General features: G+C 38.9%; 1 protein-coding gene across 2 annotated transcripts in view; it reads right to left on the bottom strand.

Annotated features, from left to right (window-relative positions):
- The window catches only part of maml1 (mastermind-like transcriptional coactivator 1), a 68,263-nt gene that overhangs the window by 7,794 nt on the left and 38,347 nt on the right, over positions 1-22,122 (bottom strand). For both annotated transcript variants that reach the window (XM_056769956.1, XM_056769955.1), the window contains exons 3-4: positions 19,653-19,823; positions 15,509-15,644 (exon numbers count right to left, since the gene is read on the bottom strand). In XM_056769956.1, coding sequence (XP_056625934.1) covers positions 15,509-15,644; positions 19,653-19,823 — 307 coding nt within the window. The remainder of the gene's footprint in view (positions 1-15,508; positions 15,645-19,652; positions 19,824-22,122) is intronic.

A 22,122-nucleotide genomic window follows, 5' to 3' on the forward strand; every position in this document is an offset into this window, starting at 1 on the left:
AAGCACAGAATATACACTGCAAAAATTGCTTTTCTAACTTAGTAGTTTTGTCCTGTTGTTTGTCCAAATATCCAAAAAATCTTAAATCAAGATACATTTACTAGACACATGAAATAGCATAAGAAATGATGTCTTGGTTTCTGAAAAAATACCTCAAAATGAAGTGATTGTTTGCTTAAAACAAGCATAATTATCTCCCAATGGGGTACGAAAAATAATCTTAATGAGATATAATTTCAAACAGAACAGTTTGAAACAGAGTGCCATGTCGCTTTTGCATATTTTGCAGTTAACACAGTTTTTCTGTTTATTTAGTGTGAAATGCTCCCGCACCTTGGATGACTTGGGTCGCGCTGATTTCTCTGCCTCCGCATGTATCTTTCCTCTACCTCCGCTCGTTTTTTTATTTTTGCTCCGTCCTGTCTATGAGGCGCCAAACTCTGCTAGCATCAGTGCGCGAGAGAGACCGAATGTGTTCACTCCGCTCCGTGCTCAAATATTTTTTTTTTTTTAATCAAACGTCTCCATGTCGCGCGACACAAAAAATCGATTAAGAAATTCGTTGCCAACTCTTTAAGTAATCGATTTTAATCGATTAAATTGATTCGTTGTTGCAGCCATAGAAACAACTTACTTTTAGTGTATTAATAATTGCGTTGCACGTGACGTTTGACACACACACAAAATAGTAATATCAAATGATAGATCTTCTCATTCTGAACAACTTTGCCTCTAGAACCACTTCTCTCAATCGAACGGTTCGTGAGTTATCGGTGGTACGATAAAAACCTACTTTTACGCAGATTGATTCTGTGTAGTGTGAATGTAAATGGTTATTGAAAAAAAGTTGAAATTTCCTTTTACGGTCTCTTAGGGGCGCCAAAATGTAAAATGGGCGGATCCTATTACATGGTTGCCAACATAACAGTTAAAAATAGCGAAATTTACGCATCTTTTGGAACCAAATCAATTGTGTATCACGTGACATTTGGCATTTACGCAAACTATTGATATCATATGATAGCGCTCCTGATTCCGAACAACTTTGCCTCTTGAACAATCGATGTCGATCGCACGGTTAGTGAGTAATCTGTGTTGATGTTAAAAACTATTTTTCCTCCGATCGGAATCAAACCAACGCAGCTGTCTTCTCTTGAGTGTGATTGCGAACAGTTATTGAAAAAAAGATTACATTTCCTTTCACGGTCTCTTAGGGGAGCCAAATGTGAATTGGGCGGAGCCTATAACATTAATATGTCCATAACTCATGAAAGGCTCAACATATCGTCATGGGGCTTGGAACTCCCATGTAGACCGTCACTCCGAGGTTACCTACAAAACACTGTGGCGTTTGAACACACGTTGGCGCTATAACAGTGAAATTGACAACTTTGGCAAAACCCCTCAGTCGTTAACCTATTTGCAGGCTCACGGCATCGTCTGCGATTGATGGATTGTCATTGCAATTTATGTTCTTGGAAAATCGTGTTCCTGGATCTTCGCCGAGTCCTATGATACCAAACATGCAAGGCAAACCTACATAAGAGCCATTTAAGCGCTCAAACCCGGAAAAGGCTGCTTGCTGCTTTAATTTTACTTGGTGTGGGAGAGCGTCAACCGTTGTGGATGTGTTATGGTGCGATTCCTGAGCGTAGTCCACGACGGCAAACATACCTTAGAGGCCTTAGACCGCTCAAATCCGCTAAATGCTGCTTGCAGCTTTAATTTATACTTGGTATAGCAGATGCAGGTGATCATGCCAAACACAACAGCTATGACAGGCCAAAGCACCACCTCTACGTGGTGGCTCTCAAAAAACAGTGCAAGACATGCATATGCTTCTCGAATCGTTATAACGTATTCAGGGCTTTATTCACACGGGATGTAAATCTAAAACGACTGAATGTCTAAATTGCTTAAATAGCACAGAACTGTCATCTTATTTCATTAACAATTCTGCAATGATAAATTAAAGCATCTTTTGTTGTACTTTGACTTTAAACATGCACAGGGTTAAAGTTAATTCAGGCATTGTGAGAGTCAGAGCACAGCTTATCATTTCAGTCGATACATCCATCCAATCATGCATTTTTCAAACAGACATATCCTATACATGGTTAGGGGGGTTTGGAACCTTTGCCAGAATCTTGGGTAACACAACGCTTTCCAGGGGTTTTTCCACTCGATCTGTTCGCGATTGTGTTTCGGATTGTGTTGACGGGTATGTTTATAATCGATGTTGCTTTTCCATGCTTGGAGCAGCTTTAGGAGTCAAGGGTTTCAAAGATGATGCCATGGTAACTTCTGGACAGGTAGGTAACGTTACATTTTATGATTCGATTTTGATAAGAATGAGACATTATTTTATTGGAATTGATCGAAGGTTCTTCTGGTTTATGCGCGTTCATGTGTTTCACAGCGATTCGCATGGAGGGTGCTAGCAGTGCTACCAGGCTTAAGTTAGCACTAGGGCTGTCAACGTTAACGCATGCAACTATTTTTTCTGATTAACTCGTTAAAAATATTTGACTAAATTAATGCTGCATCCGTTTGTTTTGTCATCCTTTGTCTAGGTTACATAATATAATCAAGCTCTTTTTTGTGTACAGGCTCTTAAACCAATTTAAGAGCGATTTGAAACAGTTGCTTTCAGTGAAGTGAATATAGACAAAACAAAAGATAGACAAAACATACCACTCCGCTGAGACTGCACTGCTATCGGTCACAGAAGCACTGCAGCTAGCCAAGGCTGAATCTAAATCCTCGATCCTGATTCTGCTTGACCTATCTGCAGCGTTTGACACTGTCAATCACCAGATACTACTATCAACCCTGCCATCTCTAGGAATCTCAGCCTCTCCTCTCCGCTGGTTTAAATCCTACCTATCCGGCAGAACAGCTGTCCTTCAATGATCCCATTCCAAAGACAATGCAAGCCCTTTTCATCTCTCTCCACTGGCTACCGGTTGAAGTTGTATCAGATTCAAGTCACTAAGACTATCACTGGATCTGTGCCGGCATACTTCCACTCCCACCTATACCCAATCAAGAACCGTGCATTCAGCAAACGAGTAGCATCCTTTATTGCCTTCTCATAAGGGCAGTAAATCACTTTTACATTTACATTAAGTCATTTAGCAGACGCTTTTGTCCAAAGCGACATACAGGTGGGGTAAGCAGTGGAAGCAATTGGGACAGCATAAGGGCAACAAAAAGCATAAGTGCAATAAAATAAGGAAGACTGGTCTCATATAACCTAACACAGTATACAGAGCTAAGTTAGAAAATTTTTGGGAGTAGAGAAAAAATAGAAGTCAGAACTGATCAGTCAGTTGTTGACGGAAGAGATCCGTTTTCAGACAATTCTTAAAGATGGCTAAAGAATCTGCAGATCTTGTAGCAGCGGGCAGATCATTCCACATAGGTGGAACCGATACGGAGAAGGTACGTGAGAGAGCTTTTTTACCGTTTTGGGATGGCACCACAAGGGATCTGGCGGGTACATATGTCTGCATTAGCGAGTGAAGATAAGGGGGTGCCGAACCACTGCTGGTCTTGTAGGCCAGGAGCAGAGTCTTGAATTTGATGCGAGCGACTATGGGAGCCAATGTAGCTTAATGAATAGAGGAGTGACGTGTGCTCTCTTCGGTTCATTAAAGATAACTCTTGCTATGGCATTCGGGATCATCTGTAGAGGTTTGGTTGTGCAAGCTGGAAGTCCACCCAGTAGCACATTGTACTTGGACTTGCGTACTATGCTCTGATAGGAAGGGTCTAATTTTCTGTCTAATCTAAAGCTGAGATGCATGCAGAGACAGTCGGATCGTCAGGCCGAAAAGACAGGTAGAGTTTTGTATCAGCCGCATAGCAGTGATAGGAAAAGCCATGTTTCCGAATGACAGAACCTAGGGATGTCATGTACACAGAGAATAGCAACAGACCAAGCACTGAGCCCTGAGGCACACCTGTGTCGAGATGTTGGGACCTCACCTCTCCAGAATATTCTAAATGACCTACCTGAGAGGTAAGACCTGAACCATTGTAGCACTATTCCGGAGACACCCATAGCCTTGAGGGTGGACAGGAGGATGTGTCGGTTAACAGTGTCAAAGGTGGCAGATAGATCCAGTAGGATAAGAACAGATGAGTTAGAGGAAGCTCGTTCCAGTCTCAGGGCTTTAATGACAGAGAACAGCGCAGTCTCAGTGGAATGACCGCTCTTAAAACCAGACTGGTTGCTGTCCAGGAGGATGTTCTGAGTGATACAGGATGAGAGCTGGTTACATACAACACGTTCTGGAGTTTTAGCAACGAAGGGGAGGAGGGATACTGGTCTGTAGTTTTCTAACAGTGCAGGATTAAGAGTGGGTTTCTTCAGTAGTGGGGTAATACGGCCCTCTTTGAAGAGTGTAGGAATTGTACCAGTGGTGAGAGACGAGTTGATAATGTGGGTCAGAGAGGTAACAACCGATGGGGAGATGGCCTGGAGGAGATGAGTGGGGATGGTATTAGGGGGCAGGTAGTCGGGTGGTTAGAAGAAATGACCTTGGAAACGTACTCTTCAGATAGAGAGAGTACAAGGGGAGCAAGCATGTGTCTGGGGATTGGCGTGGTCAAGAGATGGTGGCGCAGATAATTGATTGCTGATGGTGGTCGTTTTCTTTACAAAGAATGACCTAATAAACCTTATAAACCTTATAAACCCCTAAACCTTATAACTAGTTATGCCACCCTTGGCGGTCGACTGCAATCAACATGAACATCCTTTTTAAGATCATGCCACAGCATTTTCAAGTCCCGACTTTGACTATGCCACTCCAAAACCTTTATTTAGATTTTTTTTAACCATTCCGAGGTGGAATTGCTGGTGTGTTTTGGATCTTTGTCCTGCTGCATAACCCAAGTGCGTTTTAGCTTGAGGTCAAAAACCGACGGCCGGACATTCTCTTTTAGGATTTTCTGGTAGATCGCAGAATTCATGGTTCCATTAATTTTGGCCTGTTGTCCAGATCCTGAAGCTGCAAGGCAGCCCCAGACCATCACACTACCTGCACCATGTTTGACTGTTGGTATGATGTTCTTTCTATGAATACTGTTAGTTTTACGCCAAATGTAAAGGGACGCACACCTTCCAAATAGTTCAACCTTTGTGCCACCAGTCCATGGAATATTTGCCCAAAAGTTTTGGGGATCATCAAGATATTTTTATCAAATTTGAGACAAGCCTATGTGTTGTTTTTGGTCAACAGTGGTTTTCGCCTTGGAACTCTCCCATGGAGAGCTTTTTTGTACAGTCTCTTTCTAATTGTAGAATCATGAACGCTGACATAAACTGAAGCAAGAGAGGCCTGCAGTTCTTTAGATGTTTTTCTGGGATCTTTTATGACCTCCTGGACGAGTCGTCGTTGTGCTCTTGGAGTAATTTTGGCAGGCCGGCCACTTCCTGGGAAGGATAACCACTGTTCCATGCTCTCTCCATTTGTGGATAATGGCTCTCACTGTGGTTCGCTGGAGTCCAAAAGCCTTAGAAATGGCTTTGTAACCCTTTCTAGACTGATACATTTCAATTACTTTTGTTTCTCATCTGTCCTTGAATTTCTTTATATTCAAGAAATATTCGCGGCATGATGTGTTGCTATTTGAGATATTTTAGACTACATCAGTTTGTCAGAAAAGTTCTACTTAAGTGATTTCTTGATTCAACAGGTCTTGCAGTATTAAGGCTTGAGTGTGGCTAGTAAAATTAACTCAGTTAATTAATTCATCATAGTTAATTCATGATTACCAAGGGGGCAGTTACTTTTTCCACATAGGGTCAGAAATGTTTGGATCGTTTTTTTACATAAAAAATATAACCATTATTTAAAGACTGCATTTTGTATTAAATTCATTTGTTTGATGATCTGAATCATCGAAGCATGTCAAATATGCCAAAAAACAAAAATCCGGAAGGGGGCAAAATCTTTTTCACACCACTGTTAATGTGCATCAGTCTTCTGCTGCACTGTTCACAGCCTCAAACTACACCTTGACGGCCTCACAAACCTCTGTCCATCGACTGCTCTAATCTGTCACTAATAACTTTGTTTCGGGACTTCATGAGATGGTTTTATTCATTGTGGTGGACAGAAAACACAAAGTGCCTTAACAACCTATATGTTCAGCGCAGTGTTATGTTTGTGCATGCCGGCTGCGTCTGAGCCCGCATTTCCTTAATGCGAGTGTATGCTTAATTTTCTAAACAAGAACAAGTGAAATAAATATGATAACCATATGTAGAGTTATCATATTTAGCTTCCCAATGAACTTGGAAGCTATAGACCGATTTCAAATCTCCCTTACTTGTCTAAAATACTTAGTGAAAAAGTAGTGTCCACTCAGTTGTGTACCTTCCTACAAAATAATGAAATGCACGAAAAGTTTCAGTCTGGCTTTAGACCGCATCACAGCACTGAAACTGCGCTTGTTAGAATTACAAATGACCTTCTTATTGCATCAGATAAAGGTAACATCTCACTCTTAGTCCTGATTGACCTTAGTGCTGCTTTCGATACTGTAGGCCATAAAATACTATTAGATCGTTTACACAATTATACGGGTATTCAGGGACGGGCACTACAATGGTTCAGATCTTACTTAACAGATAAATATCAATATGTCCATTTAAATGTGAAACTCGTCAAATCTTACACAAGTAAATTATGGATTACCTCAGGGATCGGTTTTAGGACCCTTGCTTTTCTCCATATACATGCTGCCCCTCGGCAACATTATTAGAAAACATGGAATTAGCTTCCACTGTTACGCAGATGATACTCAGCTATATATCTCATCAAGACCAGATGATTCCTTTAAGCTATCCAAACTGGCAGAGTGGACCGAAGACATAAAACATTGGATGACTAGTAATTTCCTTCTTTTGAACTCTAGCAAAACAGAAATATTACTTATAGCACCAAAATCACGTAAACAGAATGTCCCCGACTACAACCTGCAAATTGAGAGCTGCACTGTTACTCCAACAAATACAGTTAAAGACCTAGGCGTTATATTAGACGGCAACCTGTCATTTAAAAATCACATCTCAAATATCACAAAAACAGCCTTCTTCCACCTTAGAAATGTTGCCAAATTACGAAATATTTTATGTTTTGCTGACGCAGAAAAGCTTATTCAAGCATTTGTGACCTCAAGACTTGACTATTGTAATGCTCTACTTAGTGGTTGTCCTGTATCATCGATAAACAAACTACAGTTAGTTCAGAATGCAGCTGCCAGAATTCTTACTAGGTCAAGAAAATACGATCACATAACCCCAGTTTTATTATCGCTTCGCTGGCTACCCATTAAGTATCGTATCGATTTTAAAATTCTTTTAATTACTTACAAAGCCCTGAACGGTTTAGCCCCTACTTACTTAACGGAGCTTTTATTACGTCACAGCCCATCTCGCTCTCTAAGATCTCAAAACTTAGGACTTTTAATAACATCTAGAATAACTAAATCTACCAAAGGGGGTCAAGCTTTCTCATACGTAGCACCTAAACTCTGGAATAGCCTTCCTGATACTATTCGGGGGTCAGACACACTCTCCCAATTTAAATCTAGATTAAAGACACATCTTTTCAGCCAAGCTTTCACTTAATGCATAGTTAATGAACAGCAGCTACGCTAATTATTCTCTTTATTCTCTTTCCCCCTCTGTAGGATGAAGTTCCACCATGTCCAGACGACCGACAGCTGCCCATCCCCAATTTGAGATTACGCCAGCTACAGCTGCAGACTGACTGACCATCCCAGCTCCATCTAAGGCAATTCCACCACCAGCCAAGAGAAATATGACCATCGGACCATCCCAGCTCAGACCACTACATCCCCAACCAAGAGCAAAGACGGACTATTTGTCTTATTAATGCTGAAGTTACAATATTTGGTATTAAATGCTAAACTTAAATCACATGTCAGCAGTTTGAGTGCAGCTATGACACGTCAGAGGGGATCTGGCCCTCCCGGTTGAGCCTGGTTTCTCCCAAGGTTTTTTTCTCCATTAATAAATCATTGGAGTTTGGGTTCCTCGCCACAGCAGGGCAGTGTTGGCCTGCTCACCGCGAGACTGCATTTATTTAGAAATTAGATATTATTTATTAGAATGATCTTACTCGTTGTATAAATACCATACACTGTGCTGCGTTTTACCTTTTCTGTTAATCCTGTTTGCCCCTGTAAAGCTGCTTTGAAACAATATACATTGTGAAAAGCGCTATATAAATAAACTTGAATTGAATTGAATTAGAGTCAAGTGTTTATTTTCATTTTGTAAGTTGATTAGGACAACCCTAGTAGCAGGCCCCCAGCAAGCCAGGGCTGCACCTCATACTGTGCTGCTGCTATCCTTCGACTGCTTCTGCACTCAGCAGAACCCTGACTGCAACTTTCCCAGCGCCATGCGGGCCCACACCGCCACAAGCCACATCAGCTGTGTGAGCACGCCTCCTCTGGCAGCACGGACCTATTTTAGCTCTTCCTCTTTTAATCCTTTGCCCCGTCTATGGCCCTGGTTTCTTCACTATTGACTTTTCTTCTAGCTTTGCCTCAGGAGCCGGCCCAAACGTAAGGCTGCCTCCATTTGCGGCACATGCCCTGGCCACCTCCCTTCCAGACTTTCCATCAGTTTTCATTCAAGGAGCCGACCCAAGTGCATGGATGCCTCCACACACGCTGCCGCCGTAGCTTGAAGTTTTTGCACTAAAGTTTTAAACTGCAAAGCTGTTTAAGCGCTTTTCCCATATTTTTTACAGAATTTTGCTGGCAACCACAGCTACCAGTATTTTTCCGTTAAAACTATTGAACATTTTTCACAGTGTACATACCAAGGTTCGAATGACATGATGTTGAATTTTCCATATGTAAAGCATTTTTATAAATTTCATCACCTCTTGTCCAATGTGGGGTTGCTCGCCCTAAACGTTACAGGTCCTTTCAGAATATGGTCACGGGGAAGCATACATGCTATACAAAAATGGACAAAATCCCTTTGGGGACCCAAATAAGTACACTACAATAGGGTTCTGGCACTTCGTGCATTGACCCCTAAAAATATACTTGTCATTTAAACACAGATCATTACAGTATTTTGACATGGTTTGATAATTTAATGTTATAAATTAGGACAGTTAATCCATTTTAGGCAAATATGACTTTTATTTTCATATCTTCAGTTTCTAGTGTCAGTTCTAGTGTTACAGCATGTATCTCATTAATAATAAAGATGAAAATGTTCTTTATTACGTAGGCTGCATTTGTAAGCTTTAAAATGCAGACTTCGGAGGCAGCGTTCCAAGACTGGAAGGTTAAAGGCACGTCCCAATAATTTTTGTTAGTTTCCAATTATGTGATTGGTTGATTCAAATACGCTCTCTATTTAAAGTATTCGTGAACCGGATTTGCGATTTCACTTCCATATTTTGATGCATTTCCGAGTGAAATGGAATTTCAAATAAGAAAAAATATAGGGCATTGCTTGCATCTTTGTCTGAAATTTGATTTGATGTATTAAAACAGCCGTTGCATTTTTAAATGGAACTGGCAGCAGACTGACAGTTGAAGGGGAGGAGTTAACATACGTCTTTTAAGATGGATAGTCACTACAAGTTGCAAGTGCTTTTTCAGATTTTTACTAAAGATTATTAGGGCACACACATTTTAAAATGACCCACATTGATAAACTTTTTATAATAAAACAGGGCTCTAGACTAACTGTTTGCACTGGTGCGCCTTACTTTTTTTCTTAGGTGCACCAACACAAAAGTTAGGTCCACCCAAATTTTCGACCACATCGGATTTACCGCATTTAACATTTAACTGGTTTTACCAGTTGATTTTTGTTTTAATGTCCATATTGGCAAAATTGACTTGTAAATGATTAACGAACAATATGGTCAACAAAACGTTTTTTGAAGCCCAAATCTACAAGAAAGGCAACTTACTGAAAAAGTTTTGGTGCTTTACTGAACTGAAATTTAAACTTTAAAGATCTCAAGATAAATGGACCATGGCTTGACACGCTCCGTGTCAGTGCATTGCTTATGATTTTCGGACGGATCAGGCCTTGACTTAATATTATTCACGACAAAGTTGTTAATCATTCTTTTAATCTTCTCTCATCATCCACGGCTACATCCACTATGTTTAACTGATGGCCCTAGGCTACTTACCTCTCTCTGACTGACTGCAGCACACGCATTTTCAAACGCATACACCAGAGGTTGCGCTAGAAGTTTTTATTGTGTGTCATTTTGACTTACAGGCTCGTAAAAAATCTGTCATTATCTATTATAACCTGTCACTATGGTGCATGTAGCGTTAGGTGGTAATTAGTATGTTCGCATGGGCGCCGTAAAGGGGTGGAAGGTTAGGACGATTCTAAGGGCCCAGCCTGATTTAGGGCCCAGAAGAGCAGACCCCCTTTTTATTTTCCTATTTCTTTTCTCTTTTTTTAATACATACATTAAATATGCTAGGGCCCCTCGTGCACTAAATGTGTATTTTGTCCGTTTTGACCATAGATTTAATATTTAAAAAACAAATAATGTATTTACTGTTTCGGTCACAACCCTCCCTGCTCCCTCTCACAATGGTTCATTCCACCTGCGCTCGCTAGTGTAGCGTCTCTTGCTTATTGGACTTGCCGCAGACAGTGACACACGCAGACACGTCACATCAAAAGTCAGGGAAACAAAAACGGAAAGAAAAGAAGTCAAGAGAAGACAGAGAACGCCAAAGTCGACAGTATGTCACACAGTTTTTCAAAAAGAAAGGTAGCTTGCCATATTCCTGTATTCCAAAACTTATTTTTGTTGCTACATGACCTGCTTTTATCTAGCGAGCTTAGTAAAATAATTACTGAATTATGATTTACATCCAACAATAATAACATCTCTGCTGTCTCCGGGACGGGTTATCATGTCTCGTAGACACAGATTCAGCGGCTGCTGCACACCCACGTCCCCCACCCCCCGTCTCAGCCGAACAAGGTGAGCCTGAGCGCGAAACTTCGCGAAGATTGAAGCCTCTAAACACGTCTTATCTACTGTGTTCGCCACATGATGATAACTTCGCAAAACAAAAAGTAATCTACACGCTTCAAAAATTACAAAATTAGTTTGCCGTGTCGTGTGTTCTGTGAAGTGACAGTGCGGCTGCTAAGATCGATACTGTCAAACTTGACGTTCTTAATATGAATAAAATGCCCCAGAAAAATATAATATAAAATTGAATAAAACGTGTCTCTACTGTAGCTGATGTTTCCTGAATGAGCAGTTTGACCCAGCTAAAGCTTGTTCATGTTAAGTATATGTCAATACATAATGTTCTCTTGTGCTTGCAATTGCAATTGAGATAATAAATGTTCTCCCTTTTATGTAAACAAGTACATATTTCTAAAAAAATTTCTTGTTTTTGTAGTCTTTGTACTCATCTTTAGACATTTTAACTATGCAATGTGCTAAGTATCTTTTTTTAAGTATACAGGGCATGTTTATTGGGTTAAATTTTATCTGTAAAAAATGTAGGGGGCCCAGAAATTTTGGTTTCCATAGGGCCCAGAATTTCTGGCGGCACCCCTGTATGTTCGTGACGTCATCACGCTGTACTTGCATCTCGGAACTTGTTGTATTTTAATACAACTGAATGCCCAATAAAGCCGTTGTTGTTTATATTCATTTATACATTTAAGCATTTAATGTTAATGTTCATATGTGATTAGATCTGGGAAAACCCAAAACCCAACAAATTTATATAGGTCTTTAACAGTTTTTGATACCATATTCAACCCCTTTCCAAATCAGTTTTTTTCAATCAATTTTGCTCATACCTTGTGTATGTAACAAAAGTAATGGCTGAGGTCGACCGAAGCGCAATGATTTTCAGGAACAGAATTTGGAGAAAAATGTGTTTAAAGTTAAGTGATGGAAATAAAAGCACACAACAGTCCAGTATCACAAGTAAAAGTCACTTTACAGTGGTAAGAGACTTACTCTTATAACAATAAAAAAAAAAAACTTCCCAGTGTTGAAGTCTATAAAAATACTGTACAAAAGCGTTTGAATAAAATGAAATTAAAGAAAATGGTGAAGGGCACACTTAAAGAACGAGAGCTCTGCCATTATCACTACACGCAGGTGAAGCAAGTTTTACATTGTTTACCATGTGCATAGTGTCTGGACTTTTGAACATCCCTTGTATGTTTTGCGATCGCAGTCCGGCTCGCGTTAGCAGCGGAACGGGGATAACACCCGGTCCTGCAGACTGGGAGCTCTGTCATATCACAAAAACATTGTAAAAAAAAAACTTTGCTTGCCATAGTTTACACAGAATTGGCTGGTAATGTGCATTGATACTCCTTCATTCTTCATGTTATTTGGTTTACTTTGATAGGTGAACTGTCTTTCCCGAGTCCCGGCGCGACATCCGACGGTTTTCCCAGATTGCATCACATATGTCTGGTCAGTAACAATGACAGCTGAAAACACGCAGGTCACTTCGCGAGTATATCACACTCTAATGAAGGCAAACGGGGATTTACAAATTGGCCTCATTCTAATCCGGCAAAAATGACGGACGGCCTTCAGATTTTTCTGTCACAGGTAATAAAATCTGTCAATGTCAGAGAATTTTCGTTTAACATGACCTCTAGTACACACACGTACAGGAATATCTGAACCACGGCCAATCAGGGGGGTCCGCTCTTCACTATCTCCGATTGGTTTAGACCACGATATGGGCCTAATGTGTTTCTGTTGTGGAATCACCGGGAGACTTTCAGAGTTGCAGAGAATTTTTTTAACCCTCGAACGGCTGGTTTCTACAGGTGTGACCTGTGATTATTTTTAGTCGCACCATTGAGAAACAATGTCGCATTTGCGACCAAATTGGTTGCACTCTAGAGCCCTTTAAACGCTACATTATTACATGATTTTTTTATTTCACTGGTAAATAAAGGTTAACTGCTGACTAGGGCTGCAACAAACGATTATTTTGATAGTCGATTAATCTAAAGATTATTAGACTCGGTTAATCGTCTTATATTTCAATGACTAATCGTACATTTTTAACGATTACTCAGCTTTTGCAACTAGTTAAAACATTGACTTATACATAATTTACGTAAGGAATAAAATCAATTCAGCTTTTGAAATTTGTTTTCATGAACTTGAACCAACTGGTTACTCTCTTTAAGTTTGCTGATTCTGTCCAACTCGATTCACACAAATACTCTTGTAGAAAAGCTCAATAAAAGGAAGGAAGGAGACGGGAACCGGCAAACATTTAAACATTTAATCACATAAAATCTTAAGTAAAAAGTATAGAATATATGGACAAACAATATGTCCAATGAAAGAACAGAGTCTCTGCTTTTAAACAAAGGAAACCGTATTCTTCAATCTTGATTTGTTCTTTTTTTATCACTCCTTAGAAAAATGCATCACTTGGATTAAAAATCTGATAATGTTTTTTTGTCAAAGATTCTGCGCAGATTACACTCAGAACAATCATTAAAAACTGATAAGAAATATACGTTCTAGGTTCTGTACTTTTTCACAAAGGTGTGTAACAGTGCCACCTGCTGTACAACAGTACAAACACTGAATGCCGTATTAACTCGTTTTTGGCGGGGAACCGTTTCTTTTTTTAAATGACGAGATAAATCATCAATGTCGGTGATAGAGTTAATGAAAAAGAGCAAATAACAGAAGAAAATATTTTGAAAATAAGGGCAAGATATGAGACTCCTATCACTTAACGTCCCTCTCTTATAATCATTTTCCTCTCATGTAATACCTAATAGTGTTATAATAATCAAAACAGGCTTGAGTCCTAAGATCGATCAAAGCTTTATACTTTGCAAAACAAATAATAACATTACTGTAATTATATGATTATTGTTGTAATATCATTACTATTAATATTGCATTCTCTCATAAAAAGATTTGCCGATAATTAAGTTAGTTAGCTAGCTCTAGATGGAGAACAATCACCTCTATCCTGCTCCGGTATGTTTCCTTTTTAAATGCTCCAGGATGCAGGTTGTGCAGCTGTGAAAGGGAAGTTCCGCCTTGGATGCATAGCACACAACCGCATTTTTTGTTTTCAATTTGGTAAAGCTTTCCCACACTTTACTTTGTTTGTACTCCGCCATAATTCTCGCTGTGTGTCCTTCTACTGCGATAGCATTCGGGAAGGCTGCATTACACTCCAGCGCTACAGTGCCGTTGCGGTCAAATTGTGAAATTGCAGCACCTTAAATTAAGTCACGTAATCAAACGACAACTTGAAAACAAGAATATTTGTCGACAATTTTTTATTGACAATGTTGACTAATCGCTTCAGCCCTACTGCTGACACTCACATCTGGTTTACTTGTTGGCTTTTCCTTGGTTCTAGAGTCTGCAGTTCACATTGTTAGATTCAGGCATATTAAGTTAAGGCAAATAATGTGTAAAAATCTGGTCACAATAATGACCAAGTAAATGAATTACAAATCTAGGTTGTATTACTCATAAAATCTTCATTTCAAGTAACTTTCACGGTCCTCTCTGCCCCCCAGTGTTCCCCCTGCCTGTTTCCCCCCTGACTACACTACCCATCATCCTCAACGCTCCCTCACCTGTCCCACATGAGCAAAACAACCTCACCTGCCACCGATCACCCCATCACAAAGATTCTTTATATACTCAGCCTGTTCCTTTGTTCTTTTTCCGTCTCTGTTTTAATACCCTGTAGTTTACCTGTGCCTATCGTATTCTCTTGTTAATTTAACATTATTATTATTAGTTTTGAAATCTCTGTGTTTAAGGAGTCTTTGGCTACATTTGGTGACAGTAACAGAGATATTCACTTTTATAATTCATATAATTAATAAACTTTATAATTATAAACTTTTATTTCACATAATTATGCAAATCACTGTAACATTTAATATGTACACATTAATATTACTGGCTAGTAGTGTACAGTAAAAAGTAAACAGAAAAGCATCCCAGTCATTGTAATATTACGCTTTAATTTTAGTAGTTGAAATCTGAAGAATTTGAATGAAATCTATGATAAACAATTAGTCAAAATAAATGTTAAAATGCATTATTATCAGGCAATTTGTAGAAATACCATTATTTTATCCCTAATATGTAGTTTTTCTATTTTGTCTTAATTTACAAGTAAATATGCTACCATTACAGCATTACTGAGCAATAGTGCCAACAGTCCCTTTGCGCCACCCAGTGGTGAATTCACAAACGACTTTCACATGTGACAGGTCATATGTGCTGCTGCAGCCCAGCCTGGTGGTAATAGGCAATTTGGTTGACATACTGTATGATCTTACAAGGTGAAATCAGGTACAGTATTTAACAGATGGTATTTACTGTTAATAATAAATAATGGAAAATACCAGAGATAAAATGCTCTTTAAAGCTAGAGGGGTGCTGCTGGGCCAGGCAGGGTGTTGTACCTGTGAACTGGGACACCTGTTGCTGTTGTTGGAATGGGCTCTGCTTGGCCTGCTGGTTCTGTTGGTCCTGGTATTGGGGTGGTGGACGGGTCAGGTGCCTCTGCAACTGCTGTTCTTGTTGCTGCCTCTGTTTCTCCTGCAGGCGACAGAAATTTACATTTACATTTAGTCTTTTGGCAGACGCTTTTATCCAAAGCGACTTACAGTGCACTTATTACAGGGACAATCCCCCTGGAGCAACATGGAGTAAAGTGTCTTGCTCAAGGACACACTGGTGGTGGCTGCTGGGATCGAACCAGCAACCTTTGATTTACCAGTTCAGTGGTTTAACCCACTAGACCACCATCTCCACATGAGATAATAAAGAAATAATATCTTACTGATGCTGTTGGATTAAGCTTAAGTCTTGTAGTAAGTGAACTTTATTGGTGATGTCCAGGTAAGAAACAGTACTGTGGCACCAAAGTTTAAGAATTTTCTGACACTTAACTCATTCCCCGCCAGCCTTTTAAAAAGAAAAGCTGCCAGCCTACGCCAGCGTTTTTTAACATTTTCACCAAACTTTAATGGCTCACAGTAAATTTTCTGTAAAGAATATATGGACAAACAATATGTCAAATGAAAGAAGCTTTTAAACAAAAGAAACCATATTCTTTCTTCATTTGTTCGTTTTTTATCACTCCGTAGATGTGGGTAGCTTTCTTTAAAAATGCATCACTGAAACAGCTGAGAAAATTAACATTTTTGTAAACTTTTTATTTAAAGTGTTATCACTTCATTTAAAAAAATGCTTCCCCAAAGACGAGTTATTACGGCAATCAGTGTTTGCACTGTTGTACAGCAGGTGGCACTATTACACACCACTGGGAAAGATTACAGAATCCCAGAACCTAGAACGCATATGTTTTAGCGGTTTTTAATGATTGTTCCGAGTGAAATCTCGGTGGAATCTTTGACAAAAAACGTTAATTATATCAGCTGTTTAATCAAAATGATGCATTTTTGAAGAAACCTACCCACATCTACGAAGAGATAAAGAATGAACAAATAAAGATAGAAGAATATGGTTTCTTTTGTTTAACATGTGAGACTATGTTCTTTTATATTGTTTGTCCATATATTTTTTACTGAAAATTTACTGTGAGCCATTAAAGCTGGGTGAAAATGTTAAAAAACGCTGGCGTAGGCTGGCAATTTTTTTTTAAAGAGGCTGGCGGCGAATGAGTTAAGTGGGTTTCACACTACCTGCGATAGAGTGATGCAATTGGGAGATGTGATGACGCAATGGAATAAAAACAATAGATCCCATGAAGCCTTTCATAGTGCGGAATCAATCGTTATTCCGTTTCGTGCTCACATTGCACAGTGTGACAAATTATATTTATCTGTTAAACATAAAATTAAAAAAGTAGTTTCTTTTTAATGAACAATAAATAAAATAATAAAGTGGGATAATATTATATTTATATTATTATAAAGTACCATTAAAAATCAAATTTTGAATCCTAAAACAACAACCTATTTGGTTTTTGGCAGGTTGCTGGGAAGTGCACTTGCGAGTGCACATGGAGACTTGCGGTGCGGAGCTAGGATCGAGTATAAGAGAAAAGAGAAACTTTTTCATGACAATAGAAATTTTTGAGTTATTAATTCATGAAATCATTCCGGACTGTAAATAAATCCAGTCATTCGGTAAATATGTTTTAACGCGTTTTAAGTCTGGTCTAAAATCTTTATGGCTTTAATATATTTTCTTTGATCAATCAAACTGTTTTTTAGTTGGTATATATGTGCATGCTCATATTTTACAAGGAAAAGTCCTAGCATTATGAGCGGTTGATGCTGATCGACGTACTGTTAATAAGTGCCGTCATTCGGTTGTTAATATATTAATGTTTCAGCACGTTATTTTAATGTATGGCTTTATGTAAGATTGCCTATTCCATAATACATAAAGCAGTATATATATATATATATATATATATATATATATATATATATATATATATATACATACTGTTGATCATACTATAATACATCATGTAAATGTGCATCAGTCTCCTGCGGCACTGTTCAAAGCTTCAAACTGCACCTTGATGGCCTCACAAACCTCTTTCCATTGACTGCTCTAATCTGTCACTAATAACTTTGTTTCGGGACTTCATGAGATGATTTTATTCATTGGTGGACAGAAAACACAAAGCGCTTTAACAAACTTAAATGTTCAGCGCAGTGTTATGTGTGTGCGTGCCCTGCTTCTGAGCACGCATTTCCTTAAAGCTATTGTATGCTATACAAGAACAAGTGAAATAAATTATATAAATATGATAACCATGTGTAGAGTCAAGTGTTTATTTTCATTTTGTACGTTGAATTAGGACAGCCTGCAATATTAAAGGTATTAGTTTCGCTTAGCATGAAGTAAAATTCTCTCTCTCTCTCGTACCTACTCACGCGCAGTACCCGATGCGTTCTCAGGTACCGAATTTGCCACCGATTGATTAAATTTGAATCAATACTCCGACGTAATTCGGTCAGTGCCCTTTAAAGTACAGAGTCTGGTACCCAATCCTAGGACCCCTGTTGTATGTACACCTGGACCTTTAAGGGAAATTAATCACAGTAATCAATGTCAATTTTAAACATTTTAGTCTTTTTAATGTATTGCTTTTGTTAATTAAAACGCTTTGTGCCGAACAGCCCTAAAAAACAAGAGCTTCTGGGTTGCTTTAACAACTAGATTATTGCGAAGAAATCTTCAGACCTTTTTGACATGTTCTCTATTGATTTTGGAGGAGACAATGTCATAATTTTGTGGAATGGATTTAAATATGGCACACTAACCGTTTTGTAACTCGAAAGCTGCAACCTTTGAGGTCAAGAATTCTGACTTCAAAGGACACAGACTCGGAAACCCATAAAGCAAACTGAAATTAGACACTTTAGCCTTCAGAGGATTTCCTAGTTGCGTCACCTCCTGTTTTAGTTGCATGGTGACAGGAGCGGGACACAGGAGAGATGATTGAGGTTTTAAAACAAATATGGAACCTAAATTTAGTTTAGTTTAGAGCCGGGGTCCTCAATATTTTTCATTCTTTTCATTTTCTCCATTTGTTGCACATAGTCTAAATACTTTTCTGTGTATTATTTTTGTTTTTAATATAGATTGCTTTATTATTTTAAGGGATTTGCAGCATGATACTGTGATATGGACAATTACACATTTATTTGAACCTTAGTTTTTAGTTAGGCTTTAATGAGATGACTGATCCTGGTTAATGGCACAAAGACAATTCTAGTGGAGGTAGAGGTTGTCTCTGGATGTGAAATGAATTAGTACATATTTTATGCATTCTGTTGTAAAATCGGGCCGTATTATTAAGTGTCTTTTTTTTTGCCTGTCTTTGTGTTGCAGAACACACCGCAATTTTATGATTCTGAGCTCCGTTGTCTTTCTCGTGAATCAGCATTGTGGCTGGCTTGCGGCTGTTACAGGAAAATTAACACAAGTTTAGAGTACGATAGTTCTGTCAGAGTTTACAATGCAAAAGCGTTGTGGTGTCATTTGTCTGTCAAATTATCTCTTTACATCTTAAACAAATGGGAACAGAAGTTCAGAAACATATGAGAATGCACTATATTTGCACTCTTGCATACTTTTTTCGGAAGGGAGACTGCAACGATTCTCGCCCAACCGGTTTTTATGTTGCAGATGTAACATAACATTGGTTGTAATATTTCTGTACCCATGCTTTACATTTTTAACAAAAAGTTGCCAGTGAGTAAACAGTATTTAGCGGACCCCTTGCAGTTCAACTGAGGACCCCCTTTGGGCCGCGGACTCCTGGTTGAAGAGCCCTGACTTGGAGCATATGACACAAGTCCAACATTATATTCAATTTACCAATCTTTTTTTCAACTGGGACACAGCCAATGTGTTAAACAAAGCTGACTGTATTGCAGATGATTAAATTGAAAAAAAAAAAGACAGGAGGGGACAGAAGACTGTAAATGATAATGGTAAATGACTAAAAGTTAATGACTAGCATTGTAAATAGCAGACTACGCATTTTGTATAAATCTACAAGGTATCTACACAGTGTTTTCTAAAGTAGTCCTACTATAGAAGAGGTAAAACTAGCACCTGTTCAGCCATCATCTGTCTCTGCAGGAACTGTTTTTGCTGCTGGCTCAAATGCATCTGCTGCTGCTTCATGTATGCTGCATTACCATGGTTACCCGAAACACTGTTGGCGCTTGGTTGTGGCGTCATGGTGTTGCCAGGAACGGGAGGGGTGTTGTAGGACCCTGGCTCCTGTACAGATAAAGAGAGAACATGCTTATTTAAACTACCAAAGAAAATAAACTTCAGCCAGTGTGAAGTCAGTATTTAACATATTTACTTTGTTGATGCATATTACCAATCTATCTAATATCTGTGAAACTCAGTCCCAATTCCCTAATCTGAAAAACGAGGGTTGGGGTTAACAAATTAATCGAAATCTGAAATAGTGGCAGGAAATAGATGAAGGAAAAAAATTGTATTATTATTAGTGGTGGGCATAGATTAATTTTTTAATCTAGATTAATCTTGGAATTAATCTAGATTATTCTAGATTAAAATGGCTCATTTGAATTCTGCCGAAGGCATTCAGAATATGTGTGCTACCCAAATAATGACTAAAAGTAAGTCTTTGAGAACGGGTTTCTCAAGCCAGGTGGTGCATTAGACCAGGGGCTCATCTCCTGTTTCCAAAATGCATCACAAACTGCTTGAAAAAGCTGTTCTACTATGATAATTGGTGATGAAAATAAATTATGTTCAATAAGATGTACTTGTGTTTACTTCCGCATTAGCTAAGGGATGCTTTGCGTTTAGGTGGTACTTGAGACTGGAAGAGCTCCTACAGTACATTTACATTTAGTCAGTTAGCAGACGCTTTTATCCAAAGCAATTTACAAAGAGTTAGGGAGCAACAAGCGATATGTCATATAGGAGCCATAATACATTAGGTGCCAATCCAAATGTACTGGTTTCAACTAAAGCTAGACCACTACCTGTTGAGGGAAAGTTTTTTTTTTAAACCAATTCCGCATTGCACAAGGTGCAAACAACCTTAGTCTTGTCGATGTTTCCATTGGGAAATTATAAATTTTCACTGAAGCAACCCGGCGGCTTCAAAGCTGCATCCATGTTAGCACGTCACGTTTGATGTGGTAATTTCACAGTAACGTTATGTTGTGTTCAGACCAAACGCGAATGGCGCGTCAAGCGCGAGTGTTTTACATGTTAAGTCAATGCAAAGACGCGATAGACCTACTTGTGGCACGAATCGCGCGAATAAAGCCCTGGTCATGAGATGATGAGGCGGCGCAAATGACGCGAATTGCGCAAATCACGGGAGTTGAAAAATCTCGCTCTCGCCCGGTACAGTGCAATTCAGCTAGGTATAGATCCGCGCTAAACTATCAAGGTGAAAGTCATCACAGCATGCGTAGTATAGACCCAGCTCCCAACCCAACTTTAAGAATAGATTAACGGCAACATTTTTTTTTTATCGCGCAATAAGAGTCTCACGTTAACTCAGCATGTGGCCCACCACTAATTATTATGTTAAAATCCAAAAAAGTTTGGAAAAAATAAAAGATCCCATAGAGGACAGGAACCTAAACCAAATGAATTCCAAGGGGGGGTGTTGGAATCCTTAACCAACACCCCCCCATTCAAGTCCATTATATGAAGGCCTCATAAGCCTTAATTTGTTTTTGACATAAGAAATAAAACACAGGCGACTTGTATGACATGTGGTGAGTGAATTATCATGATATTGTCATTTTAAAGTGAACTACACCTTTAATGAATACTTTGAGCAAGAGAAAAAAGTTGATATCTTGCAAAAAGATCAAACCCTGAATGGGTTAAATGGCTATATTTGAACAAAGAGTGGTTAAGGAGGGGAAGATCTTAAAATACTCTGGGCAAGGGGAGGGTGGGTGATACAGACACATGAAATGCAACCTCTCCCTACATCATATTCTCTCTCTGTGCCCTTTTCTCTGTTGAATCGACTCCCATTGCTAGTTCCAATATAAAAGTAAATCAGAAGCAAAAGTTAAGAGCGTGAATATCATGACAAAAACACACACCGGTATTCTGTATGAACCAGAATATCGCCCAGCCCTAGCAACCTATATATTATTTAAAAACGAATAAATAAAAAGCAACAAACGATCAATCTAACAATTATTCGACTAATCAATGATAATTTTGCAGGTTAATCACTTGGTTTTGATTGATTATTGAGTTTAACCTATTTAAACTAACAAATAAAACTAGATTGTAATGTTAGAGTACAAACTTTATGTTAGCTTAACAAAGCCTGTCCTTAAGAGTTTGAAATAGTTTAAAAGGATTTATTGTTAAACTTTTTCTAACATGATGGAAAAAAGAATGTGCCCCCAGTGTGTAAAAACCGGGTTTAGTATGTTGTTAGCATGATTAGCATGTTCGCTAGCATAATAAGCATGTTGCTAGTATGATACTCCAAGCCATGAGTGAACAAACCAACCCCTGTGTCTCTATGATGTACAGATGCAGAGATATAGCTATTGCT

Source organism: Triplophysa dalaica, chromosome 16 (genome assembly GCF_015846415.1).
Source record: "Triplophysa dalaica isolate WHDGS20190420 chromosome 16, ASM1584641v1, whole genome shotgun sequence".
Lineage (NCBI taxonomy): Eukaryota > Metazoa > Chordata > Actinopteri > Cypriniformes > Nemacheilidae > Triplophysa > Triplophysa dalaica.